General features: G+C 35.0%; 1 protein-coding gene across 8 annotated transcripts in view; it reads left to right on the top strand.

Moving 5' to 3' along the window:
- The window catches only part of LOC124296884 (protein furry), a 106,848-nt gene that overhangs the window by 17,376 nt on the left and 69,541 nt on the right, over positions 1 to 19,931 (top strand). For all 8 annotated transcript variants that reach the window (XM_046747275.1, XM_046747274.1, XM_046747265.1 and 5 more), the window contains one exon: positions 13,701 to 13,864. In XM_046747275.1, the coding sequence (XP_046603231.1) occupies positions 13,701 to 13,864 (164 nt within the window). The remainder of the gene's footprint in view (positions 1 to 13,700; positions 13,865 to 19,931) is intronic.

The raw sequence follows: 19,931 nt of genomic DNA on the forward strand, positions 1-19,931 counted from the left end.
CGTGGCACTCCTACCTTTACCGACCGAGCAAACTCTCCATTTTTCTTCCTATATTAAACCTCACTCATCCCGGAATTGCGCCAAGTAAATATCTCGGTTGCGCGCTTTTTGGCCCTTGAAATGCGGGAAATGTGGGAATAGTAACACGTGTCAAAAAACCACACATTGTATCTTTTTTTTTTTTTTTTACGATTTTGGGGATACGAATACCTTTCCTGAATGCCGCTAAAAAAAAATAGCTACGCACCGTCGAAATTTCAACCTTTTCTCTTCGTTTGTTTCTTTAATGTAGGAAGAACAAGGGTGAGTTTGCTCCGTGGGTAAGGTTGGGAGTTCTACATGACCTCAAATCAAAGTTGCACGATAAAGCGTGCGTATAATTTGCCGACAGGCGAGAATTTAACCTTTACATATCGAAAAAACTTTGGCGGAAAGTTTTGTTAAAGAATTTCAAGCTTCTTCAGAAATCGTTCACGAGCTTTCAAACTGTTTGCTTATATATTATACATCAAGCTTGCAAATTTTTTCGTAAATATGCACATAAACTAGGCGCATATATATGTACGTATAAAGTATTATGCCGGCACTAAAGTTTGGAATTTTCAGCCTCAGACACGCCGATGGCGCCTTGAAGGATAATTTTATAATTGATAATAGCCTAGGTGGTTTCATCGTGTAATTTAGACTGTGCAAGAGTCATTTGGGGTTCTTTAAACCGGTGATAAACCTTCGCCCTCGCTTCGTCGCGTACAGGGTGTTCCCTGCCAAATCTACCGACCGATCCCGATTTGATCTCTTTGTCTTTTTAAACATCAAAATGTTTTACTTCAAAAACGGAATGTTTCTATTTTCCTTCTTCTTTTTCTCGGTTCAAACAAATCGATTCGAGCGTTTTTTCACGTAGCTTTAAAAATTCAAACAAGGGTAAAAGTTAGTGAAAAAAAGGGTTAGATGCTAAATTCACGTGGAAAGATGGATATTTATGTATACGCACTAAATCGAAAGCAATTAACTTCGATTCGAGGGTGTTGCTTGCGAAGAGAATGCCGGAAATTGGGATTTAACGTTGAATTTTCATTCGTCGAAACAAAGCCCGGCATCCTGAGAGAGAGAGAGAGAAAGAAAAAGATGGAGAGTTATTTTTTTTTCCATCATTTGTTCCCTTCGCGAAAATTGGCAAAGTCTTCTCGGGCTGGAAATCGGCATTAGACGGTGTTCCGTATCCTATAAATCTTCGTTTAACCTACCGAAGCGAATCGAACTTTATTGCATACAACTGCCGTTTCGCAAGCATCGGCGCAGGGATCAGTTAAAGGCGGAAGAAGAAGCGAACTCGACGAAACGACGTGTAAAGTTTGTTGTTACGAAATTGTTGTATTTTTCAACAATTAGAGAAAAATAAAGAGAAAGCAAAACTTTCACAAAGTCTTGATCACGGATATCAATTTTCAATTATTTTATTTATTTTTTTTTAACGAGAATGTTTTGCCACGAAAATTTAATATTAGAATAAAGATGGTAACAACTATTTTATTTTCCTTGAAGGCAGTAAATTTCAAGAATGATTTTCCATTTTCTTTTCTCAGCCACGTCGTTGAAAATGATTTTGAATTCAGACTTTTTTTGTTTTCTTCGACCGATTGATTGAGAGAGATAAATAAAAAGCATCGATAAACGTTATTTGGATATTGATCTACGAATCTTCAGACCCACCGAAGCACGGCAATTTATAAAAAAAAAAAAAGATTTCAAATCGGTTCAAACGTGACTCGTTGTAGTCAAATTTGCAGCTAAAGAATCAAACCATCCAACCAAGTTAAAAGTCTTACAATAAAACTGAGGAAACAAATTGTTGCCCAATACTTCGCCTTTAACGAGACACGTTATAGAATCTCAGAAACCTTTTCGATTGGCATGAAATATTAACTATGATATATCAACAAAGTTTGGAAAAACAAACGTTATTACCCTGCCTGTTTACTTGTAAACTTTATCCGTTGTTCACGTTCTTGGAATATACCGATTCGAATAACGTGAATAATTGATTGATGTACTTCAAAAAAGTTACTCGATGTTTCGTAAAAATTTCACATAAAAATTCGTAACAATTACACATCTTATTGATTATTTTCTATTGACAATATTTGCGATTCACGTTTGATTGATAGAATCGAAAGAAAAAGTTTGAAAACTCTTGTGGAAAGCGATGATTTGAACATTTTTTTTTGTTTTACATTCACGATACGATTTGCAAAGATAAATAAACGGGTATCGATTTGTTGTTCGAATCGTGCTTTAATTAATTTTTTGAAAATCTTAGAAAATTATGCAACAGACAAGAATCTTCTACTTTCTCGCAGTTAAGAGATATAATTTTAGATTTTCGATACCGCGGTATCGCTCACAATATATATGGGAAATTCTTTGCGAAGCTGACCAACTGCTTTTTTTAAAATTTTTATTCCGCAATTGTCCCAACTCTGAAACAGTACTCCGAATTTTTTCAGATTTTGCATTTAACTAGATAATTATTTATAAATATTGAAAGTGATTTTGAATAATGGGTAAATTTTTTTTTCCATGTTTTAAGCACTCCATTTTTTTTTGCTCAACTAAAACATTTTTCGAACAGTCTGAAAATTCTCGAAAAATTCTCAAAACTTTTATTTTTTATTTAGAAAATTTTTGAACCGGTTTCATTACGGAGCGATTTTTGTGACAATTTTTTTTTTCTCATCAACTTCGTAATGAAACCGGTCCAGAAATGTTTCAAGTCAAGAACAGAAGTTTTGAGAATTTTTCGAGAAGTAATCGAACCGTTGAAATAATGTTTTAGTTGATCAAACATATTAAAAGTGGTTAAAAAAAATATTTAAATAATTATTCCGTCATGTGCCAGATTTTGAAATGTTCGGAAAAGAAAATACACTTCCTCCCAAGTTTTTGAGAATGTTGAAAAGAACATTTTATAAAATTCTCAAAAACTGTATTTTTTTTCCATTTGAAAAACGTTCCGTTTCAAAATCACTCTCAATATTTACAAATGACTAACCAGTTGGATAAAAAAAAAAAAAAATCTAAACAAATTCAGGGTACACGATCAAAAATTTTTAGAGTCAGACTCCGGTTGGATTCATATGGAATTCCTTATATTTAATATAAAAGAATTCAGACAGTCAGCTTTTTGGTTATTTTTTCGCTGATCTCCGCAATACTTTTACACTGCAGAATTAAGGGAAAACTCTTGAGAACTGACAAAGTTTGAAAAGAGAGAAAGAGAAAGAGAGAGAGAGAGAGAGAAAACACGCACAGCGTTTTCACCCTGAAGCGACGACGGTCGTCAGACGTTGAAATTTGGATACTTTCTTTCGGCACTGCGCGGCTGTTCACATAATTTCTTTTATAATAAATTCAACCGCGCCTTGTCCGAGAAAAGACGCGTCTTTTTTTCTTTTTCAAATTTTTTTTTTCTTTTTTTTTTCTCATTCTTTATTTTACGTCAAGTTTATAACTATTATTATACATGTAATATAATACATACATTTTCTATATATATATATATACTAGCAGCCCATCCCGGCTTCGCACGGGCATATAATAATATTAAGTAATAATATAAATGTTATTTTTCTAGAAACTCACTGTAAACATTGTGTATTTTCTTTTATTATATTATTATATGCCCGTGCGAAGCCGGGATGGGTTGCTAGTGTAGCTCATATGACACGTTCGTAGATTTACCATAGCAGCGCCATCTATTGATTACTTACGCAACCCAGTCGAAAGGTATCGACATCTGTTAGAATCATTTGGAGTTAACAGATAATTGTGACTGTCGAATAATAACAGACAAATAATTAGCAATAAATTAAAATTGCGACTATAATTTGAGATTTAAACTATCCTATCTCTCAAGTTGGATCGAACTGCACATGGTGTGCGTATTTTATTATAATCGGTTAAGTGGTTTAGGAGTCCATTGAGGACAAACATCGTGACACGAGATTTATATATATTAAGATTAGACTGGGCCAAAAAAAACGAAGAATTTTTCTTTTTAATGGTACTGTAAAAACATTGTTCATGACGACAAATAAAAATTGATCCTGAAAGTTTGAGCCCTCAATATTAATATTAAGGGTTGTGTCGTTACGGCTATTGATTTTTTAACAGTTACCGCATTTTTTTTACCCACAATCCGTGAATTATCAATCTGAAAAATTTTATCAATCCATATTTTTGAGTGAAATTAAATTTCCTACAAAAAAGCTCTCTTACTAAATTGACGTAGATCGAGCCGTTTCCTTGTAATCGTGCCTTAAACATTGATTTGTTTTTTCAAATTTTTGTTCGAATTTCCGATTCTTGTAATTACCAGAAAAATCAATATTTTCACAGATCAAACCATTATTTTTGTGGGAAATTCGATGCTCTACAAAAAAGGTCTCTTAACATTTTTCATGAAATTTACTCCTTTAAAAGTTATTCGACACTGAAATTGTATTGAAAAGTAATATATATGTATATGATATTCGCGCGTGAATATTTATACAACGTTTGAAGGGTTCGCTGGTATTTGAGTGGAAGTTGCAAAGCTCTCACAGGCATTTTACACCTCGATTTGTTCCTTGACTTTGAGACATTCCGTGGAAAAGTTTTGGCCTAAAATTTTGTCGCCCTCTAAACTAATTAATGCTTCTACAATTTAATCCTCATATAATTCCACCGATCCGAGGAATCTTTGCCCCTGCCAATTAATTTGCAATATACGTACGGAGTTTCGAAGCTTTCACCTGTTTCCCAAAGTTCTTTCATTACCAAGGCTCGCTTTTAACCTTAACTGCTTTCAAACCCTTCGCCATATCTTTTTTTTTTTTTTTCTTTTTTCCTTTTACCTTTTCACATTATTTATTACGCGCTTAGCGTGAAAGTTGAAAAATTCATTTCACTTCAATTTAATTGATACCCGCATCAACTAGAAAACCCTCTTCTTAGAACCGTTCTGACAAATGTCTCCAGATGCAAAGAATTCGCGATCAATTAAAACCGGCACGAAACTTTTGAAAACTTTCATATTAATTGTACCGTTTGAATATCGATTCGTGCTGTACGTACATTTTATAAGAACCTGTCGGCGACTTTTCAAGTATTGAAAAGTTGATTAAACCCGACGGAACGAAAAGTTTCGGAGTGGACAAGAAAAAAATCATTTGAAAAGAAAGAAGAAAAAGAAAAAAATTATACCCGATTTGCGCTAATAATATAGTACGCAAATACAAATGAAACTCTGGGCATTCGTATTTATGTTATACGAAACTGATTCCGAGAATAACCCGTTATGGAAAAATTTGAAAAAACATTGCACAATAGAAACGTACGTTCGAAATGATAAAACAATGGTTTTCTATTTTATTGCATAGAATATCGACACGGTTTTCCTTACCCTTGATATTTGAATTGACTTGGAAAGATTCGATGTCTGTTGGCATCTGATGAAAATTGGCTCTTAGTCATTTGTTTTATCGAAATTTTCATACATGAATCAAACAAGCAGTATTTACAAGAAAATATCGTTTCTTTTTTTAATATCCAACGTTTATCAAAGAAAGAAAAAAAAAAAAAATACTTGACATCAAAATTCTTTTTGTTGAGCGATGTTATTATTTTCATTGACGTGTTGATTTTTTTTTTTTTGTTTTTTTTGCAAAAAACACCAATTTTGGTCACGTTCGAATTGACGAATGGAAAAAAAGGCTGCGCAGGAATTAGCGAAGCTATAAATAATCGACGCATCGATTGATCGAGTCCAAAAAAATAATCGAACGCGACTAGATTGAACGGGTAAAATTGAATCGATTAATCGATTGTTTCGTATTTTTTTTGAAACTGTGCATTTTGAAACCAAGGCTACGTAAATTTCAGTAGCTACGTAGTCTTAATAGCGGAAAAGTTTTTGTGACAATGTATAGTTTCGTTGAAAACTTTCATTTATCTTTCACTTGTTTTATCAAATAAATGTTATACCTAGTGAGTTAAAAAATAACAATGATTGACGCATCGATCGCATAAATTGATGTTTCATCGCGTCGTTAATGGTAGTGAAAGAGAAAAACCGATCGCGATGAAAAATAATCGATTATACTCGATTAATCGGGGGGGGGGGGGGGGGGGGAGTGATCGATTTAACAACAAATAGATTATTTTACCTCAATCTCAGTACGAACCTTCTCCTTTAATTTTATTTAATTTCCACGATTATAAACACACACACACACACACACACACCATACTGAAGAATCCATTAAGCACTGATGAAAATCGTACTAAATTGTGAGCTTTGATTTTCCTATATGTATATATCTGTCTCCTTTTTTCTCCACATCACAAGGGGAGTTTGTAGCTTCGATCATCGGCGAGGGAACCGCGTCGACCCGACTCGTTAACTGGCTCGTCAAAGAGCAAAGGATGAAAAAAAGAAAAAAAAAAAAAAAAAAAACAAATGAAAAAAGACCCCGTGACACGCGGCTAAAGGGGTAATTAAAATGGCTCGAGAGCAGAAAATGATACCGGTATATATACACACACACACACATACACACATGTATGTATACTATACATGTATGCATAACGTGTAATAAACGCGTTCCGCAGGGGATAAAATCGTCTATCATCATTCACGAGTCTCTCTGCCAGGTATGAAAATTTATTTTCATCTCCTGTACGTACACCTTGTCGATGAGTGTTGAGCGCATATTTAAAAAAACGAAAAACAAAAAAAAACCTTGCACATTACACAAGGCTGTTATTTTTATTGGTTTTCGGTTAGTTGACAAAGTATGTTTGATATTACAGGGACGAAGGCTTTTTTACAATATTTTGTTACAGTTATACCCGCAATTCATTGAATATAAATCGATGCAAATACATTTTATTATTCCTCGTTTTTCCTTCGGATCCAATTTTTGTAGCTTTTTTTTTAGGTTTTTTGAAAAAAAAAAAAAAAATTTGGCATCCAAAACATCGATAGAAGTTCCGTATAAAAAGGAAAAAAAAAAAAAAACAATTTATTGTTTCAATCTCATTTATAGGATAACTTCACAATCGAAGTTGTAATGAAAAACGTTAATCTCTTAATTTTATTCATAATACCATTTATAAGAAACAGCATCGATCATCGATGATTGGTAAACTGAAATGATTTTCGCAAAGTCAGAGCCTTTTCGTTATTAATGATTTTGATGTTATTTTTGCGGTTCGAGATACCGACAGATTTCACGATCAAAAAGATTTAATTAACAGTGAAAACTGTCTGAATCTGCATCCGCGTCTGTTGATTTTGTCGAAACGAACGGTGTTTTTAAGCATCCCTAAATATCGACATCGGAGTATTTAGGTCAAGTGCCAATCAAACTTCGTTATCCGCGTAACGCGAGCTGGGGATAAATTCTGCAATTACGTCGGTCGATGATTCGTATAATCACTGTTCGGGATATCGTTTTCAGCTAGTCGTACAAACTTTTTAATGCCTGTATAAATGCACAGTTTTCGAACAGAAAAATTTGATTCGGGAAATATTTTTGTATTTTAGTATTTCCTCGAACAGGTTCGAAACATTATTGTTTGGTAAAAACTTGGAAAACTTTCAGGAAGTAACAAAATTTTTAAGCTTTGTTTTGGTTTGTTGAAAAAGTTGCCTCGTCGTTTAAGGGGGGAGCCTGCTTTAGAGGCTTCAAAAAATCGGTTTTTTCGAGAATTTTTTTGGGAAGGAAAGAAATATCCGATTAAAACGAAACTTTCAGGGCTTATTGTTATGTATTTCAACAGTCTTCTCGAATTTTTTCATTAGGATACGTGTCATATTATGCCTGGTACAAGCATTTCACCGAGGCGTCTCGAGTATGCATTTGTCGTGCGGCGGGAAAGGTGCAGGTCGCAATTTCCATCTGAAACAAAGAAACCAAAAAAATTTTTACTTCTCAATAGTATAGCTTCTAGTTAAACCAAGAAAATTCCACAAAAAGTGAAAAATTCAACAATTTTTCGCAAATTAAAAAAAAAAATTCATTTTTCTTGGGAAAAGAATTCACTTTAGATTGTTTAAAAAGTGGGTTAATCTCAACTTTCTTAAGGTTTTTTAGGTTCAACTAGAAGAGAATTTCATCCCGAGTCCAATGCGATTTGTCTCGTTTCGATAGGACGTTTAGTTTTTTCCCTATCTTTCCCGCCAATTAGGAAAAAGCGTAAAAATGAAAAACGGAGAAATCGTGCGTCAAAGTTTTCGTACATAAAAAATCGTAATTTTCTTGAACTTACCGCATTAATATGCTAATCAGCGATTCCTGGTCCATAGAGTTGCCCTTCTGACTCTTCAAAAAACTGGTCCAAAACTTCAAAAAACTGGTTCAGACTCTTCAAAAAACTGGTTGAAAACTTCAAAAAACCGCTCGAATACCTGCTCGACGCTTGCTCACTATTTCTTCTGTAACTCCGAAAATATTTCGAATTTGCGTCTGAAATTTTAGGGACACATTCTTGGATAGTTTGGGAAGACATTTATGCAAAAAAAAAAAAAAATCGATTTTTTGAAGCCTCTAAATCAGGCTCCCCCCTTAAACAACAGTTTAAAATACATGCGCGTTACAGTTTTCTTTATTTCGGGTAATCTGCTCAAGTAGATTTATAAAAATCAGCCCCTCGACACGACTTGCTTCGGAGGGTGGTTTCAACCCCTTGAAGTGTCTAATGGCAGGTAAAAAAAAAAAAATGTTTATCGCCTGGTTTTTAGTTTATCGTAACATATTGCAAAAGAAATGAAATCGGAGAGATCGTTCTGGGATAACTTCCTTGCCAGAGTTGTCGAGAGAAAAATCCTCTTCTACTTCCGAAGTATTATTAATTCCGTTTGAGTAACAAGCAATAAATGTTTCTTCAACCCGAATTGGTCCGCTCGTTGAAAGCAAAAAGTTCATATCGAGGCTCCTGATTCGTTTGGCTTCGAATAAATTGCGTTATATTCCCTCGGACCGTAGCGAAACCACTTAACAGTTATAACAAGAAGCCGATCAAAGCTGTGCGCTATGCATTTAACTCTCCGACAGGGTAAGGCCGGAAATTAAGTTTAGAACTCAAAGTAACCACCTGCAACCCATCACCTCGCTTAGACGACACCCGCGTCGATGTTGAACGCCAGTGGTCAATCAAGTTGAAGCTGTTAAAGCTGTTAAAGCTATTAAGTAATGCCTGTTATGTAGGGCATCCAGAAATAAAAGCCCCTCAAAAAAAAAAAGCATCGAAATAACAAATACAAAACGTGATGTGTCATTTTTGTCTGACAATGAGTTACTTTCGCCTTTGGTTATTTTTATCTTGGGTCATTTTCGATCCTGTTATTTTTCTCTTGGATTACTTTTATTTTGGATTATTATTGTTTGGGTTATTTTTGCCCTTGGTCATTTTTGATCCTAGTATTTTTGTTTTTTTTTTGTTATTTTGGTTAGGGTTATTTTTCTCTTGGATTACTTTTATTTTGGATTATTATTGTTTGGATTATTTTTGTCCCGGGTCATTTTTGATCTTGGTATTTTTGTTATTTGTTATATTGGTCTCGGTAATGTTTATCCTGAGTTATTTTTCTCACGGGTCATTTTGATCCTGTAATTTTTGTCTTGGATTATTTTTGTCCTGCGTCACTTTTTATCCTGTTATTTTTGTTTCTTGTTACTTTCGTCCGTGTTATTTTTCTCTTGGGTCATACTTGTCATGGATTACTTTTGTCTTAAATTATTGTTCGTTCGGTTATTCGAAAGTACCTAAACGAAGCTTCGTCTGAATATTTTTTTAAAAAGTTATTATCATAACCGATCGACCACGAGTATTGTTATCGATGATAACTCGTCAACCATTTCCCTCGGTGATATGTTTTTTATGTGTTCTCGGTATCTCAGAAACGGTAAAACCGATTCGATTTAAATTTCGAGACATCATTCTCAGATCAAAGTTCATTTTCTTTCCCATTCATGGCCCGATTTTTTTTATCCCTCAACAAAATGGCGATCGTTCAAAGTTGAGATATGATTTTTCTCCCGAACCTTCCGATGTTTTTTTATTCGACTACCATTAGAAAAAAAAAAAAACTCAATCAAAAAAATTACACAATTGAAGATCGATCTCCCCATTTTTAAATAAAACAAATCCCAATCAAATTGAACAATTGCGATTGACGAGGTATTAATTTACCCTTGAGTTGAAGCTCATCCGTGCTTATCTTGCTTCTGATTTATGTAGACGATACGCTGCGATATTTATCCGTAAATTAGGTATGTGCTGAATTTTTCACGACCAATTTCCAACGGTGTTTTTTTTTTTTTTTTTTTTTCCCCCTCACTTTACTTTCACCCGCAAAATTTCGACAAATCGAGTGCTCTTTGCCTCATGGCCGTTCGTAAAATATTTATATATGTACGTTATACACCGTGAGACACTCGATCAAAGCTTATTCGTCAAGGGTAACCGGGGCGAATTGTGTACTTGAAGCTTTCGATCGGTTAAAGCACAATTTTATTAATTTATATCGTCTCGATTGACTCGATTTAGAGATAAAAATTGACGATTCTTTGCCCGTTTGAAAAAAAAAAGACCTTGGGGTGTCGGTTACTCGTATCGAGGAGGACACGTGAACGGTGAATTTTGGAGATCGCGTAACGTGTATGATGTATAAAAGTAAATTAGCGCTCGTTTTTACCGCCCGCAGTGAAAATCGACGAAACATTATTTTCATCCGACGTATCTTCGTTCGCTTCTATTCATCGCTACGAATATTACATTATTTCTTTCTGTAATTACGATGCAGCGGTCGCACGGATAATAATTCTTTTCGGAACTCACCGCATAACTCAACGCCACAAAAAAAAAATAAAAAACCGTCGGTTCGACATTGCGCGTGACCGTAATTTGTGAATTTAGACCAGTAAGTAAGCACGAAAGTTGGTCATTTTTATGCAAGAATCCGGAAACTCGATCTGAAAGTAATTCGATGAGATCGTTATTTTAAAAAAAATTTTTTTTTTTTTTCTCTCTCCCGACAAATTTTCTTTGACATATTTTTTGACAAAGTTATTTGGTTCCGAATTAGACGGTCCAACCCGTTTCTTATAATGATTTTAAGGGCTGGTTACAAAATTATTATCATCAAGTTTTCGGATTCATACTTGAATAGTGTCATCCTTCATTTTTTTTTGTTTTTTGTTTTTTTTTTTTTTTTTACTTGGCGTAATCATCAGTTCCGAAAGACAGAGTTCGTTCCAATTGCCCTCCTCTCCAGCGGTTGACAGATCGCGAGTATTGTATATTTAAACGTTGCGAGGAGGAATGAGAAAAAAAAAAAGAAAGGAAAAAAACAACAACAACGAAAAACAGTATCCCACTCGAGTTGTGAAAGTATGATGATAAGAATGGGAAGAAAAGTGCGTGGAAAAGCTCTTCCCTTTTTGTCTATTACGTAGCCCTTTTTTTCAAATTTATATCTTCAACAATGAGAAGGCCTCGTGATTAATGTTAATATTGATAATGCATATCCGCATTTCAATTATTAGACGGTCATTGACTGTCTTACGGGCTTCGCATCAGAAGCGTAAGATTCCAAAATGTAAACACACTTACAGACATTCTTACAAGTTGTGTCTCGAAGAGGAAGAACACTTTCTATATTCACACATACTATCGCAGCACAAGAAAACAAATTTGAACTTACCGGTGATGAGAGGAATTAACGACATCAGAGTCAGGGCGGCTAGGTGGTCTGGTGGAGTAAGGCTCCGGTAAAGCATCGCTAGATACCAGGTTCGATTCCTGGCTCCGTCGTTAATTTTTCGAATTTACCACTTTTTCAAATTTATATCTTCAACACGATATGTGTCATCGAGTACGTAACGCCAATTCAGCTTCGGGGAGTTTCTCCCTGAAGGCTATAGAGTAGACCTCCCGGGAAATTCGTTTTTCTCAAGCCCATGCAGGTCACCCTAAACGGCACGAGGAGGTCGCAAGACCGATTCGGGGCCGATCGGCGGGCGAGCGTAGGAGCGAGCGAGAGAGAAAAATTTGGAAAGCGACCGCCGAAGGCCCGTCGGGCCCTACTAATCGAGGAAATAAAGCACTAAAAACGGCCCAACTGTCGATTTTTTGAGCAGTAAGACGGATTTAAATGCGGTTTTTTGCATTCGCTTCGTAAGAGCGCCTACAAACTTTGTGAACTAAATTGATTAATTAATTTTTTGAAAATGCATTATGGCATTAATAATATGCATTTTGCAAGTGCACTTCCAAGAGACACTAAATAAAAAATTTGCTACTCGGGGGTTTTTGGGGTCGCTGAACACGAATATCGCCACGGCAAACGTCTCCGAGGTACCTGGTGCCCAGGGTGGACAGTATCAACGTCTTCTCCTAGAGTTTTGGCGAAAATTGTGATCGAATTTGTGATTGAATTAAGAACAATATACTTTAATTGAGGTAAAAATGATAATACTCAAGATAATTCCAGAAAAAGACGTTGAAACGTTCACCCTGGGCACCACGTACCTCGGAGACGGTTGCCGTATCGATATTCGTGTTCAGTGACCCCAAAAACCCCCGAGCAACGAGTTTCGACAAATTCGATCACAATTTTCGCCAAAACTCTAGGAGAAGACGTTGATACTGTCCACCCTGGGCACCAGGTACCTCGGAGACGGTTGCCGTGGCGATATTCGTGTTCAGCGACCCCAAAAACCCCCGAGTAGCAAATTTTTTATTTAGTGTCTCTTGGAAGTGCACTTGCAAAATGCATATTATTAATGCCATAATGCATTTTCAAAAAATTAATTAATCAATTTAGTTCACAAAGTTTGTAGGCGCTCTTACGAAGCGAATGCAAAAAACCGCATTAAAATCCGTCTTACTGCTCAAAAAATCGACAGTCCATTGCTTTATTTCCTCGACTATACCAGCAGGCCTCCTGGGCCAGCGGCGCGGTGGTGGGGGAAAAATAGCGAGACGCCTGAGGAGCGCGGCTGGTCTTATCACTTCGGCTCTGATCACCGACCAGGCAGGTCGCCCTTCGGCCGCAAAACTTTGTACGGCGGTAAATAAATCGAACCGAACAACGTTCCTCGGCTACTTAACCTTAACAATATGATAAATAGAAACCATGCAAAAATGACCCGAGACAAAAATAATGCGAAGCAAAAAATAACCCGTGACAAAATTAATGCAAAACAAAAATAACCCGACGCAAAAATGATGCAAAAAAAATAAATAAATAAACAAATAAATAAATAAATAACCCGATTTGTAAACACGGGGTTTGGTTAAAAAATGAGAACAGCCGTACACGGGTACAACATTTTTTGATAGCAAAATGAAAATATACGGGTCTCCTTATTCATTAATATAATGGATAAATGACGTACATCTTTCTGACAATTTTCGAATTTTCCGTCCCGAGCTTGCCGGGCGATTTGAGATCAAACCGGCCTCTGGTTATTGTATCCGGGTTCTCTTCTCCTGAGAAACAATGAAAAACAAACTTCGTCCATCTATCTAACAGCTGTAAAACTAATTTTCATTTTCTATTTATAACTAGATTTTTCGATCGTGGTAAAAAATGAAAATAACCGTAATTAAAAATTTCTCTCAACGCACGATCGTTATTCTTCATCTTCCAGGGAATATCCGTGCGATCATTACACCAGCATAATAAACGTGACCCTGATGAACACCGGATGTCCACGAGCTCCCGTCCACGACGCCGCTCTCCAGCTCCTCCAGCTTCTGGATCAGCGTTTTTTTGGAAATGTCGGACCTCTTCCAGCAGCCGACGTCGAAGCCGGTGAGTCGCTGCAAGCCGTGCTTGATACACACCAACGTTTTCTATGATCTCCGACAGTTTCTTCTTTGATCGATCCCGCCCTCGTTACACCTAATTAATTACAATTTCAAGCATCTCGTAGAAAAGTACGCGGAATTGAAATTCTTTGAAAGATTGATCGTGGCTCGTCTACATTTTCAACGCCGGCGGGGCCTCTACAAATTTCAATTGAAAGGGATTCATTAGCTTCGTCGAAGGAGGTTTATGAGAAATATCCACTTTATCTTTAATGCATTTTCATGCCGCCGGAGTCGCGCTTAATCTTTTCTCTCTTTTCTCTCGCCGGTTTCATTATCATTATTTATACAACGCGGAAAATTCAATGGAGATCCATTCATTATATATATATAGACCTTGTGTTTCTTCTTGACAATTTTACTACCCCAATTTATCTACGAACAAAAACGATCAACTCTGCAAAGTTTAGTAAAATCAGTCAAACGTAAATTATGCGATCTTTTCGCAGCAGCAACAATTCAACGATACGGCAACTTTTCAAAGTCGTCGATATAATTGCGATATTATAACTGCAATTTATGGAACCCCCCCCCCCCCCCCCCCAAAAAAAAACACCGTTTCAAAAAAAGATTGCTTCAACCGAGTTCAACTCGATCGATGTCGTTCTGACTTTCGAAATTTTGCTGTTCATCTTATTTCTACGCATTGAAAAAATCTCTGACTGTATTAGCTGTATATTTGAAAAATCGTTGAACGGTTAATTTTACTTTCGTAACTTTGCAATGGAAATTACCAGGCTTGTACTACTAGCGTTTTTTTTTTCTTTTCTTTTTTTTTTTCTTACAATATCGAGGTACGTATGTAACTATACCTGTATAACTATATACCTGTAATAACGGCAGCCATTTCTTGCCAAGGTAGAAGAAACAAACATTTACTCGGGTCAAATATCATTAATTTTTTGTTTCTGGGCAGGGTCTCTCTCCGAGCGTCGTTCGCTCTCCCCGTACAATGTAGGTATAACGTTATAAACGAGTCGAGAATATTTGTGGGCTAGATTTGCTCGGCGCAATGCGGTGGAATGCACAGTTATCACTAAAGGCGTAGGTATGTGCGAAAGCTTCAACGTTAGGAAGACGGAATTCTCGTGGTTTTGTTTTTTAACGGAAAACGAGCACGCAATTCACCTACGAGATATGTATAAATAATTTGCCAATTTTCCACCGCGACATACCCGAAAAGGTTTTGCCGAGGTTGAAAGAAAGATTCTGTGAAAAGATGAGAATTCTAAGTTACATTTGGAAGATCGCTCTCATTTGATTTTTCGCTTTCTTTCGCATTTTTTTTTTTGGATTTGTTGAGAAACACGTTGCAGCACTTCAATTTTTATTTCTTTCCTGACTTATTTATATTCAACCCAAAGATCGCGATCCGTAACGCAAAGATATATCGACCGGGAATCTTATCATCCTAAATTAAAAGTTCACAACGAATCGTAACTATTTTGTGAGATTGAATCAACAATGAAAATATCGTCAGATACGCTTTTCAAACGTCAGCCGAAGACTCGATATTACAAGTCTGGGTCTTATTAGCGACGTAAATTGATATTACGATCGATGTAAGCGATGAAAAAAAATTTATTCACGATACTCGATGAATTTAAAAAATGTATAAAATTGAAGAATCTTCCGCGTAACGTGGAACGCTCATCTCTTCACGGAACCTTTCTTTTAACCTAAACAAACTTTTCAGGACGCGCCGTGGTGGAAAATCGCATGTTATTTATTTCTGAAACACCCTGTACATATATAGATGTAGTCAATCAAAAAAAGTTTAAGGGTATTAAAAAACGAACGTATAATTATGATAATGAAGTTTTCTGCTTAGAAAAAAAAAAAAAAAAACTAATACGTTTCATCACTTCCTCTATTATTTAAGAATCGAGAAATGACCGGAAATTCTTCTTTTTTTCTTTCCTTCAATTTCAATGCTCGTCGAGCGAATTTTCGAAAGTCGTGACAATTTTTTTTTTCCTTGCAAATTTTTAGAAAAAAAAAACAAATATACTCCGTAACCAATTTTTCAAAAAAATTGAATCACCACATTCGAACAGAAGTTTCTTCAATATGCATAATAATTTAACTGACGACGAAGGAATTTAATTTGAACGTACAAGAAACTTTATTGGAATGTGCGTCAAGAGAATTTAATTTACGTACTTAAATTCTTCGCAATATATCTTGCATATTTTACGACGTTAAATAGAGAGGATAGTTAATAATAAAAAAAAAAAAAGAAAAAAAATTAAAAAATGAAAAAACTGAATCTGAATCAAGTAAAAAGTTTTGAGAAACTCGGAGAAATTGTTGCATTTTTTTTTATCGCACTGCAAAGTTGTATTTATTGTTTGAATTTTATTTTCCTTTTTTCGCAAGAAAAAAAGAACGAGTAAGAGAACGGTACTATGTATAAAACTAATTTTCATTTTCTACCTAGAACTACATTTTTTGATTGTTGTGAAAAAATGAAAATTGTCAAGGACCGAGCGGTAAACGGAACCAAAAATTTCTCTCAGTGCACATTCAGCTCGCGATTTTTGAATTCGCTTACAATAAAAATAAAAATTCGTTACAATTTTGTCGAACGAATTATCCGTGAATTTCCGCTAGAGATGAATTATGCCGAAAGGTATTTATCCACTCAGCTTTCGGCAAACGAGACGCGGTGCCGCGGGTATAACCGAAATTGATTCAAGCGAATACAGCGGATCTTGGTTAACCTTATTAGCCGACACAATATTTGTCGTGCCTACCAACCGTCGCGTACATAGTACGGTATATATTGTATATTCTCCGATGTTTGTCAAGAGAGTTCCACAGTTGTTGATTATTAAAGATAAAGATAAAGATTGACGGATTGTCGCGTATTTTTTTTCGAAATTTCGTAAATTTAAGTACGTAGTTTTAATAGCGGAAAAGTTTTTTTTCAATTTAAGGTGAGAATGTTCATTTATCTTTCGCTTGTTTTATCAAATATGTATTGTAGTTGGTAGGTAAGAGAATGACAATGATTGACACTTTGATCGCATAAATTGACATTGTTTTGCGTTGTTAACGGGAGTGAGAAGCAAAAATCGATTTTGAGGAAAAATAATCGATTATTTTCGATGATTCTTGGTCGAAGATCTGAATGAATGGAAGTCAAGATTTGACGTTTCGATCCTGAGGGAGGATCCCCTCAGAGAACTATGAATATTTTATTATTAATTAAGGGTAACGAGACGAAAGTTACGACTAGATGTTCATTTACAATAAGTACAAAGTAACACTTACGTTTAATTAATTGGTAAACTTGGTATCGTAGGCGAAAGTTTCAAGATTAAAGAGAAACGAAGAAAGACCGCAACGGCGGTGAAAATTAAGACGAAAATTTATTGAGCAGGTAATATTATTAAACATCCGTCAAGCCGAATTGTATTATTAATATTTAAGCATTCGCAGTTTGCGTTAAAGCTCGCCTATGCGGAATATATTTTACGTATAAGTTTAATGCGTAAATAATTGAAAATCAACGAAATCGGGAAAGCTTGTTTATTAATAATATTATATGTATATTTATATATGGGGCATTCCATGATACCTCGATCGAGATTCCAAGTCAATGTCTCAGATTAGCTTTATAATTTTTTGCGTATGAAAGTACGGGACAAAAAACGCCATCCCGATTTTTTTTCACAATTCTTTTATCCAGCGTATCTAAAGTATAATTTAAAAACTTGAAACAAAAACTCTTATTTTCTAAAATCTGAAAATAATCTTATAAAATATAACCAAATTTTTTTTACATCTATTATAAGATGGAGATTTCATAACTTCGAAAGATGAATAAGAAAAGTAGAAAAAAAAAAGAAACAATAAATTTATTATCATTAGGTTGCACGGAACTGAAAATATTCGACGATTGAGTTTTTCGAATTTTCTCATTTTCTCACTTACGAAACTTTGACGTTTCGTCAAGGTTTGATTTCCTCATTTCAAGTTTCGCCGTAAGAAAAATTCGGATATCGGCGCTTCCGGAACTTTTCAAATTCCAAATTTTAACCCCGCTCCAAAAGTCCTGCGACAAAAAGCTCGCCTTTTCGAAATATATAAACCTGTAAAAATCGCACGTGATAATCGCGGTAAAGCGGTTTACAACAAACGATAAATTAGTTAAACAATTGAATTGCAACAGGCTAGCGTAAAGCGTAAAGCACAAAGCTGCAGGCGTAGTCATTTAAAGTATTCGGGATATTTTACAAAAGCAGGCCACGCCATCAGCAAAATGGGCACGGGAAGATTTTTTAATTAATATTTATAAAGACGAAAGTTTTAATTAATTTCGTCGTTTCATTTAATACACCTATGTACGTATAAATATATATATATATATTTATATGCATGTATAAACGTTTATCAGACAATTAAAGTTGAGAATACTTTTCGAAGGATGCTGAGAAGAGAACGAAGTCTTCGCCTTCTTTCCGTTATTTTATCCTGCCAAGGAAGGATTGCTTTGCGTTGTCATTGAATTTCGAATCGCGTTTATTATCGGGCCGCCTATTGTAATAGTTATTACATATTGTAATAATATAATTATTTATACTTCGGTTGGAATTGATTTTATTTCACGATCGGATCGACGTATTTGTTAGGTATGTGATTGTTTTTTTTTTTTTTTTTTTCTTTTTTAACCAGTTTTGTCGATTACGTTTCAGACACGTGTATAAATATTGTAATGAATGTATATTACGTTGCATACTTGTCGTCGAAATAAATTTCTTTTCAAGTATTTTTTTTTAGCAAGATTTGCAACGCAAGAATAATTGGGTTTAAGTTTTGAATATCGCATTTTGATTAAAAAAAAAAAAAAAGAAACATCTAAGAAACTCCTCGCTACTTTTGGTAAAAATCGTTATTTCCGCAATATCTTAGAAACCCCTTTCGGAAATTCGGTAAACCTTTGTAAAGGCAAAACTTGTAACTATACGGTATACTTGAACGAATCGCGTAAATAATTGAATTTTTCATTATTTGCAATCCGGCTTAGAAGCCGGATGAGATAAAAAAAATTAAATTTCAAGTCAACAAGCATCTTTATCGATTTATTCAATGCAATCAACTTCAAACATTCGTATCGAATACAAGACTTGTTTTTTTATTTTTTGTAGAAAATTTGATTATCGTACAAAATGAAAGCAAAAACTCCAACTTTCCGACTCGTTTACTTTTCGAGATATTTCGGTTCGAGTGTTTAAAAAATTCAAATCGGATGAGTCGCTTTTTACAATTTTTCCACCGAGTTTCCGGTGTTCGCGAGGTTTCGTTTAAGGTTAAAAAAACTGACGTTGAGAAAAAAAAAAAACCAACCAGACCATATTAGAAAGTCATTCCTAATATTGAAAATTTCATTAGGCTCAATTAACCTAACCAACTAATCGAAAATTTTATATTTATATAATATCGAATCCGACGTAATTTTTTTATAATTTTGAAAACGCATAAACGGATTATTGCCATTGTAATATTATATTATCGCGTAAAATGAAATTGAGATTATTTAATCCACTCACCCCCCCTTTTTTTTTTCTTTCTCTTTCGAATCTCTCCTTTTGCGATAACACTTTTATACTTACTTGTGTACTTAAAATTTCATCTCAAGTTTCAAGTCCGCGGCGCTCGAATTTTTGAATAATTATAAACCTCCAAGGGGTGTGGGGGAGGGGGGAAGAGGAAAGTATAAACGAGGTTTAAGTGAATAATACATGTAACGTCGACGCTTTCAACGTTGTACGAGAAACGAATAAATTTCTTCCCCTTCATTTTACGGCGAGTTTTCCCGTCCGATGTAAAATATTTTCACATTACGTAATTTGTTTCTTCGTAATTGTTAATTTTTTTTTATTTTTCTCTCTCCTCACTTTCTTCCCCTACTTCTTCTCTCGATCAATTTTTACCCAGTTTTAAACCTTTCTATTTATCTCGTTTTTTTTTTTTTTTTTTATTCTCTCAATAAACATATCAGTTAC

Source organism: Neodiprion virginianus, chromosome 2 (genome assembly GCF_021901495.1).
Source record: "Neodiprion virginianus isolate iyNeoVirg1 chromosome 2, iyNeoVirg1.1, whole genome shotgun sequence".
Classification (NCBI taxonomy): domain Eukaryota; kingdom Metazoa; phylum Arthropoda; class Insecta; order Hymenoptera; family Diprionidae; genus Neodiprion; species Neodiprion virginianus.